This window comes from Salvelinus namaycush, chromosome 30, assembly GCF_016432855.1.
Source record: "Salvelinus namaycush isolate Seneca chromosome 30, SaNama_1.0, whole genome shotgun sequence".
NCBI lineage: Eukaryota > Metazoa > Chordata > Actinopteri > Salmoniformes > Salmonidae > Salvelinus > Salvelinus namaycush.
In genome coordinates this window covers 5,074,868-5,083,487 of record NC_052336.1, presented here as the reverse complement: position 1 = coordinate 5,083,487, position 8,620 = coordinate 5,074,868, and the positions used below count along the sequence as shown (strand labels likewise).

At 41.6% G+C, this 8,620-nt stretch overlaps 1 protein-coding gene across 2 annotated transcripts in view; it reads left to right on the top strand.

Moving 5' to 3' along the window:
- The first annotated feature begins 334 nt into the window (after positions 1 to 334).
- The window catches only part of LOC120024737 (transcription factor Maf-like), a 165,587-nt gene continuing 157,301 nt past the window's right edge, over positions 335 to 8,620 (top strand). The window contains exons 1-2 of one of the 2 annotated variants that reach the window (XM_038969015.1): positions 335 to 1,722; positions 1,870 to 4,391. In XM_038969015.1, coding sequence (XP_038824943.1) covers positions 755 to 1,722; positions 1,870 to 1,906 — 1,005 coding nt within the window. In that variant the 5' untranslated portion in view covers positions 335 to 754 and the 3' untranslated portion in view covers positions 1,907 to 4,391. Of the gene's footprint in view, positions 1,723 to 1,869; positions 4,392 to 8,620 lie in introns of those variants that run through there. The other variant, XM_038969016.1, reaches the window with a different exon arrangement.

The following is an 8,620-nucleotide window of genomic DNA, read 5'->3' as shown; positions in this document are numbered from 1 at the left end:
ACAACATTAAATCGAACCATAATGTGCACACAGCCTACTGTCCTTTCCCCACCATGAGCGCAGTGAGAGAATTTAATGGTTATTTTTTTTATCCAAATGGTAGAATAAATGTTCATTGAAATAATATACCTAAAATAGAGAGGCGAAAGAGTTAAGAGGTTGAATTGCAGCTGACAGTCAGCTGATAGCCTTTGACAGTTGAGAAAAGTTTTGTTTCTGTACTAATATGTTAATTAGCCCATAGATTGTGCGAGCCCATTGGCTCTTCGTCCAAGTCAATTTCCCATTTCCAATCTGACGTCAGGGCTGCTATAAAACTCTGCAATGCTTTTAAACTCATCTGCTGTGTGATCCTTCTAAAAAATCGCCTACAAGTGAGAGGCATTTTACGTGCGAGGCAACATTTACCCCTCTCCTTCGACATTTCACCCTCTCCGCTTTACGCAATGTAGGCCTATCCATGAAGAAACAGTAAAGTGTTAAATGTTAAAAATACCAATTCGCCGAATTTCTCATGCTGAAAGAGGACTCCGCAACTCGCGAGCGCGGCTCTGGTGCGTCTGTGCAGTAGACTCTGAAAAGAAAACTATTAATTTACAGCTGGGAACTCGTCGCTGCAAAAAGGACATTGAAAACCTATTTTTTAACTTTAAGACAAATACGCTTAAAAATCAAACTGGCTCACGTTCTTCCAAACCAACCCAGTTTGACAGCTGCTCTTCACCCCCTTTGGAGGACTGTCGGCAGCAAGAGGATGGCATCAGAACTGGCAATGAGCAACTCCGACCTGCCCACCAGTCCCCTGGCCATGGAATATGTTAATGACTTCGATCTGATGAAGTTTGAAGTGAAAAAGGAGCCGGTGGAGCCCGATCGCAACATCAGCCAGTGCAGCCGCCTTATTGCCGGGGGATCCTTGTCTTCCACCCCGATGAGCACGCCTTGCAGCTCGGTGCCCCCTTCTCCAAGCTTCTCGTCGCCCAGTCCGGGGTCGGGGAGCGAACAGAAGGCACACTTGGAGGATTTCTACTGGATGTCCGGTTATCAACCGCAGTTGAATCCGGAGGCGCTGGGCTTCAGCCCCGAAGACGCAGTTGAGGCGCTGATCAACAGCAGTCACCAGCTCCAGTCCTTCGATGGCTATGCTAGAGGGCAGCAGTTTGCCGGCGGAGCCGGAGGAGGAGGCAACATGGGCGGGGAAGAGATGGGCTCTGCCGCGGCGGTGGTGTCCGCAGTTATCGCCGCTGCAGCAGCCCAGAACGGGGGTCCCCACCACCACCATCACCACCACAACGGTGGCCACCATCACCAATCACCCGGTGTCTCGTCCAACGGCAGCTCCGGAGGAAACCACCCACACATGGGACATTTGGACGACCGGTTTTCGGACGACCAGCTGGTGGGCATGTCGGTGCGGGAGCTCAACCGGCAGCTACGGGGAGTCAGCAAGGAAGAAGTGATCCGGCTGAAACAGAAGAGGAGGACCCTAAAGAACAGAGGCTATGCGCAGTCCTGCCGCTACAAGCGGGTGCAGCAGCGGCACGTCCTGGAGGGCGAGAAGACGCAGCTCGTCCAGCAAGTCGACCACCTCAAGGCGGAGATCTCCAGGCTGGCCCGGGAGAGAGACGCATACAAAGACAAATATGAGAAGCTCATCAGCAACGGCTTCAGAGAAAATGGATCCAGCAGTGACAACAACCCTTCCTCCCCGGAGTTTTTCATGTGAGTGTCGACATTATCATGAAAACTGAGTTTGTCAGTTCCCTCATTAAAAAGTTTTCATAGTGATTTTTTTGTAATGGGGCTTACTAGACGAAGAAAACTAATTAGCAAACTTTTTTTTTCGGTTTTATTTTTTTTTTACAACAGGGGTTTGCTCAAGTCTGAGTTTTGGGGCTTGCAATAGAAAGATGGAACTTTGTCATAATTGTCCTTAATTTTGGAGTAGAAACTGAAACCTGCCATCATCTTTTTTTTGCTACCATACTTATTATTTGATGCATATTTTTGTCAAGCTCTTTTTCATCGTTGTTCATTTGACTTGCGGTGTTTTAAATATGAACTAGCATCTATTATTTTTCGAAGTTGTTTTAACTTTACAATGTTGCTGTATACTATGTGTGCATGCAAGCACTAAGTATACGCCTTGGAAGTTCATCGACTTGCCTTTTTTCACCTTTCGACTTTGAAATCCGTGTACAAATACCTGTCAAAAACTACATCCATCTACAGTAAGAAGACGTTTTTGGCATTTTTCCCTTTCAGTTTTTGTTCTGCCAAACTCGGAGGACTGCGAGCCTACCATTTTACCCCACCTCATCTCATGCGTAATGCTTGCTATTTTGTGTTAAGCAACAAACAGAGTATTACTCATAATAAACAATATCCATTATTTTAAAATAGATATGTTATTGAACTGGCCTGCATGCTGGACATGTACGGTTTTTCTTTTCCTTTTGTGCTTGAAAATGTACTTTTATCGGATGACTCCAGCATGGCATTCATACTTGTTTTATGACCTGATCACCTTTTTTGGGACAGCAACAAAAAAGTGACGAGGACTCTTATACCACCCCCCTTACCGTGTAAGTGCATTTCAACTGTGTTGAATGATACTACTAAGCGCCCATTTCTATACAGAATGACGCATTCCTGATGGAAGTTGTTCGGCGGGGATCCATGTAGCGAGGGAGCAAAAAGGACCTCAACTATTCTAAAATGAATTATCTATCCCTATATGGGACTAAACTGTATGTTGCTTAAAAGCAGTTTGTTTATATAAAAAAAATACCCCATCCTTGTGCATTTAACAACTGTGGAATGCTCTGGATTATAATTGAAGTATTTGTAGACCTACAGTAGTTGTTATACTCTGTGAATCTAAAGGAAAACATGGATGTGCTAGTTGACATTTAAAAAAGAATGTGATGTAGATGATTAGGATCATTTAGCTGTAGGTTTCATAAAGTCCTGTGCACTAAATTGTTTTCCTGTCATTGGTAGGAGAGGTTGGGGCGTCTTCAATTGATACAATTGAACAGTATTGTTTCCATGCATAAGCAGCGCTTTGTGCAGCATGTTCTTGCAGTTCAAGCAGTAGTTTGACAGCTGTAGTAGTGTTTGTCTTCACCTACCACTCACTGTATTTTAAACCAAAGTATTAAATGAGTAGAAACTTCAGCCCTAAGTCAGCGTGAACCCTGCATTTTGATAATGTATTTTGGACTGAATTGCACTAAAATGTAGTCTGCAATATATCATAGAATGGGAACTCTATGAAGCTAACTCGAAAACGCAGACCGATACTTTTTGGCTTTGCTGGATAACTTAATTTTAATAGTTTGTTGTCAACCAGTACTAGATATTTTTGGCTCAGACAAACTTATTATTTACAAGGCAATAATATTATTATAATCAATAATGTCTGGACATTGTTAAATAGACAGGGATTGACACCCTGCTTGTACAAAATGGGGGGGGTACCATTCATCAATAAATCTTTAAGGCATATGTTAATTAAACTTTCCTCTTATATATTTTGCTGTGCAAAATTATTTCCCTCACTAACCATATTATATAATGTTCATATGTGCTCTTTTTTAAATTTCTTACAATTAAATGAAATGCAATAAATGTATGTAATTGGCCTTTCATTAAGTTTCTCCGTTTTCTCTTGACATATACCTGCAGAGATAATGACTGAATGTGGATTTCACAAACAAAACCAGAGTAGTTCATGTTAATGGGAATAGACACGAGGAGTTACATTTGGGGGATTGACTTGAATTAAGCTATATGTGAATTGGTATTCATCCATTTTCGTCAAATTTTCCTGAAGTTGTTCTAGTCTGTGGGATTTGTCTTCATCAGTGCAGATGGAAGGAGGCATGACTAATGCCAGATACGCACATCAGTAACAATTTGGTTGTCTAGGTTGCAACCCTGTCTAATATTAGCCTCGTTCAAAACCTCAGACAACATCTTAAATGTGGAACACAATTTAGCTTCAAAAATAGATACACATTGTACTTTTGATAGAGATAAAATCAATTTGGAAGTGATGCACCTTAACATTTCTGTGAGCATCTTTACAGGTCAGTAGTAAAAGTGTTACTACGAAGTTATTCATGTTTTATTTAAAAATAAAGAAAGGTGTAAGATAGACAGTCTCATTACTAATTAGACTTTGTTTCACTGTTCAATATTTATTTGAACTAAATACAATTTCATGTAAAAAGAAAAATCCCTCAAATTGAATAAACAAAATTAAAGGTATATTTGATGTAAGAGTTAACATTATTTGCCATGGATCAAGCCTCCTGGGTATGTATTTACATTCCATAATTATTTTCAATATCAATCTATCATTCATGTCATTGGATGTAAAGCTTAGTACAATGCCAGTAGCATACATACGTGTGTGCATTGTACATTATGATTACACGTTTTATTAAAACTGAAGTGATGCATTTCATCCTCAATTTGAATGATTCATAACAAGGTGAGCTTACTTTTTGTTGTGCTTTCATGCAAAACTACATTTTTTTGACATTTATGATTTTTGGAACATCTGGATTTGTTGTAGTTCCACATGTTAGTGGGGCAATGGAAGTATGTCCTTGCATTTGTGTGTGTGTGTGTGTGCACATGTCTATGTTTATATGCCAAATCCGTGCCTGTATGTGTGTGTGACTATTTTTGTGAGACTATACTTGTATGTTCCTGTGTTTCTATAGCTATCTATGTGTGTGTGTGTGTGTGTGTGTATGTGTGTATTTTGCAACAGCCCAATCCCTATCTACCCCTTTTCACCGTTCTTTCCTCCCTGCCCTCCTCCCCCCTTGCATTTGGCCTAGAACAGAGAACAAACCATGCTCCGAAAGATAGGGGTACACCCAGCAGGCGAAGAGGGCTCTGTCGTGGATGTGAGGGGGTGTAGGAGACGGTGCCAGGGCGATGCATAATGAGTCACCGGGGTAGGCGTGGGCAGATGAGGCACAGTAGCGCTTCTCCCAACCCGCTGTTGGGTTGGCGTTGACCTTATGACCTTTGAGACCTCTTCTGAGGATGGATCTTAATCTTAGTGTCCCCGAGGGGACAGGAACTGAAGATCCCTCTCAATGTGTTTGTCATGTCAAACTGTCCAAGAGACTTGTGTAGGAGAATGAAGGAGTGCATTTTGTTTTAGTGTTCTACAACAATTGGTTAATAAGGACAGAGATGTGACGGTGTGAATAAGACAGCATTTCAGGGATTCAATTCAATCTCACTCTTTCTTTCCTTTTCGTTTTTAGCAGCACACCAATGCAGCAATGTGCACATTATTAAGAGGTGAATGGAAGGTTTTGTGTGTGTCTGTATGTGCGAGTGTGTGCATGCATGCATAATCTGAACATGGATGAGCATGGGTGAGGTCATCTTATCATAACGTTTAAATCACCTTTATAGTGGTTGGTGTCTCTTTTCTCTTGATAAGGGACAGTTCGCAATTTACTGGGGTGCGAGGTTACTGGGGTGGGAGGTTGGTGTTGTGTAACTTTTTTTACACTTTGGGCACAGAAGGGTAGTGCATTTTTCTGTGGTTTACATTCCCCATTTTGCTGGTTTTACTATATAATTTATTCCATATAGCCACATGTCCTCATCTTCTTGCATGCGCCCCCCACTAAAATGGTGTTTAGGTACTTCCCTTATGCACTACGCTTTTCTGCACGCTTACTATACAGTCAACTATCCTGCCCTCTATCCATAGTGACAGTAGTGGTAGGTGGATCGTTTGTCCAGATCTGCAATAGGTTAACTAGCAATCATAACACAGATTAAATCATTGAAATCTGCACCAATTTTCTACAGAAATCCACAAGAACGTAGAGGGATAGCTGATAGTCAGCGGAAGGGCCAGGTGCATCATTGCACATGAAAGAACAGTAAAGACATGAGACACGCTGTTAAATAATATCCCCTATTGATCTTGTTTAGGCCATACAGATTTAATTTACTATATAACAGACGCCCCCTCCACATTTCTCAGAATAGTAAAAAAAATAAAAAATAATTGTGATTCATTTAATTCATATGAAACTATTCTTTATAAATGATTATTTTGACAAATTGAATGATGTGCGTCGCCATTGTAGTAGTAGTAGAATGAGTTGTGGTTTGGTTAAATTGCGGTGAATCAAAATCATGGGAATCAAAATAATTTGTGAATCGCAAACAATAAAAGGAAAAAACTTAGCTGTATCCTTCCTTTCGAATTGTGTTGCTGCAAAACGTAGATAATTTAAGTTGATTTGGATATTCAATTATCGGGCATTGCAACTCAATAGATGCTATTAGTCAGCTTGAAGTAAACACTTCTAAAAGTAAGAGATACTGACTGTATAAAACATTAGGAACACCTGCTCTTTCCATGATATAGACTGACCAGGTGAACCGGGGTGAAAGCTATGATCCCTTATTGATGTCATCTGTTAAATCCACTTGAATCAGTGTAGATGAAAGGGAGAAGACGGGTTAAAGAAGGATTTTAAAACCTTGAGACAATTGAGACATGGATTGTGTATGTGTGCAATTCAGAGGGTGAATGGGCAAGACAAAATATGTAAGTGCCTTTGAACAGAGTATGGTAGTAGGCGCACCGGTTTGACTGTGTCAAGAACTGTAACACTGCTGGGTTGTTCACGCTCAACAGTTTCCCGTGTGTATCAAGAATGGTCCACCACCCAAAGGACATCCAGCCAATTTGACACAACTTAATTTTCCCCAAACTTTCCCAATTAAATGCTGAATGCAAAGTAGGCCTACCTGGCAGAATGATATCATGATTATTTGTATCAATCAGGTGCACATTTGTTTTGTATACTCTGCCATCTCATGTGCAGTACAGAAACCTGACACTGCTAGCCTAACACAAATGTACTGTGACTAAAACTCGTCTGGGACATGCTTTCAATGGTGCTTTCCAACACCTGACACCAATATAGTGGATTAGGGAGGAACCCTGACTGGGACTCAAACCCTGGTTCCTGTGACTGTCATTCCAAAACCATTATACTGTCACAATCCTCAGTATATGAGCCGTGATGAGAGTGGCAGGTAGCCTCGCTACCTGCCACTCTCCCAACTAAGAATATGGGCCAGTAACCGAACGGTTGCTGGTTCAAATCTCGAGCTGACTAGGTGAAAAATCTGTTGATGTGCTCTTAAGCAAGGCACTTGGCCCTAATTGCTCAGGATAAGAGTGATTGCTAAGAGTGACTGACACTATTCCTACCAAGTGAGATGGCACGATGCATAGGATGTTCACACCAGTGACCTGGTTTCATATCCTTGTCCTGCCGTTTGGTACACTGGTCTCAGAGGTGGGAGGGTGGCTGTGCGGCCAACTGCTCGGACGTGCTAGGGGGCTGAGTAGTCAAAGCACAGGGAGGTGCCTTCAAGTACAGAGTAGAAAACCTTGGTATAACTAGGCAAGTCAGTTAAGAACAATTTCTGATTTTCAGTGACAGCCTAGGAACAGTGGGTTAACTGCCTTGTTCAGGGGCAGAACGACAGATTTTTACCTTGTCAGCTCGGGGATTTGATCTTGCAACCTTTTGGTTACTAGTCCAACGCTCCAACCACTAGGCTACCTGCCACCACATTACAATTCCCAGCATGTGGGTTAACCCTATTGGCACGATGCATAGGGTGTTTGTCTTTCACGCCAGTGACCCGAGTTGTATTTCCTGCCCCACCGTTCGCTACAATACCAAAAGGCTGAAATCACTTTGTGAGGTCCCTAGGTGTTGTATAAAGGTTGTTTGGTATTATTTCAAAGGGTACAACTTTAATTAGATTTTTTTATTAGGATTTTCTTTTTAATCACTGCCTTGCCTCACTTTATAAATAAATAGATCTGTTATACAGTTAATTACATGTGTATGGCCTTAGGGACAATATAATTATCCTACCTAGGCCAGCTTACAACACCACAATGCAATTCATATTTGCATTATTGTTTTCAAGTGAGTACAATTCTACGCTAGGCTGTAAACTGCAGTGAAAATGTAATTTCAATAACAGTGCAAAAGCTCTGATTTGCCTGTTTCATTCCATTTGGATCAGTTGTGGGTATACTCTGGACAGATTATAAGGTCTAGAAAGGCCCAGTACAGGACAGTCTGGCTGTATTTTTACTTCTGATACTGATGCGCTGTCTGTTGCCGGTCATCATTCTCCCGAGTCGTTCTATATAGCGTGAAGACATAGGCCTATGCTCCCAGCAGGCCCGGTTATTCAGCAAAGCTCAACACACGTTCTGCCTATTTCCCCATTCAAGCGGCTATTCCTTGACCTACAACCTAATGCTTCAATATAGCATAAATATTTGTTATTTCACTTTTAAAATGTATTACCTTTTATGAGTGGCATAAACACAACCAGTCACAAGGTTTTAATCTGATTAGGCTACTTCAAAAGTATCCTGTAGGCTACCTGCACACGTTCATCCACTCCACTCTAATATAATTCCAGCCTCTAAGCCATGATGAAGCTCTCAAAGTCGGTACTAGGTATGCAGTTATGAATTGCTCATGGGTTGTGTGTGGTGCATTGGCACAGAAACTTGTTAGTGGAA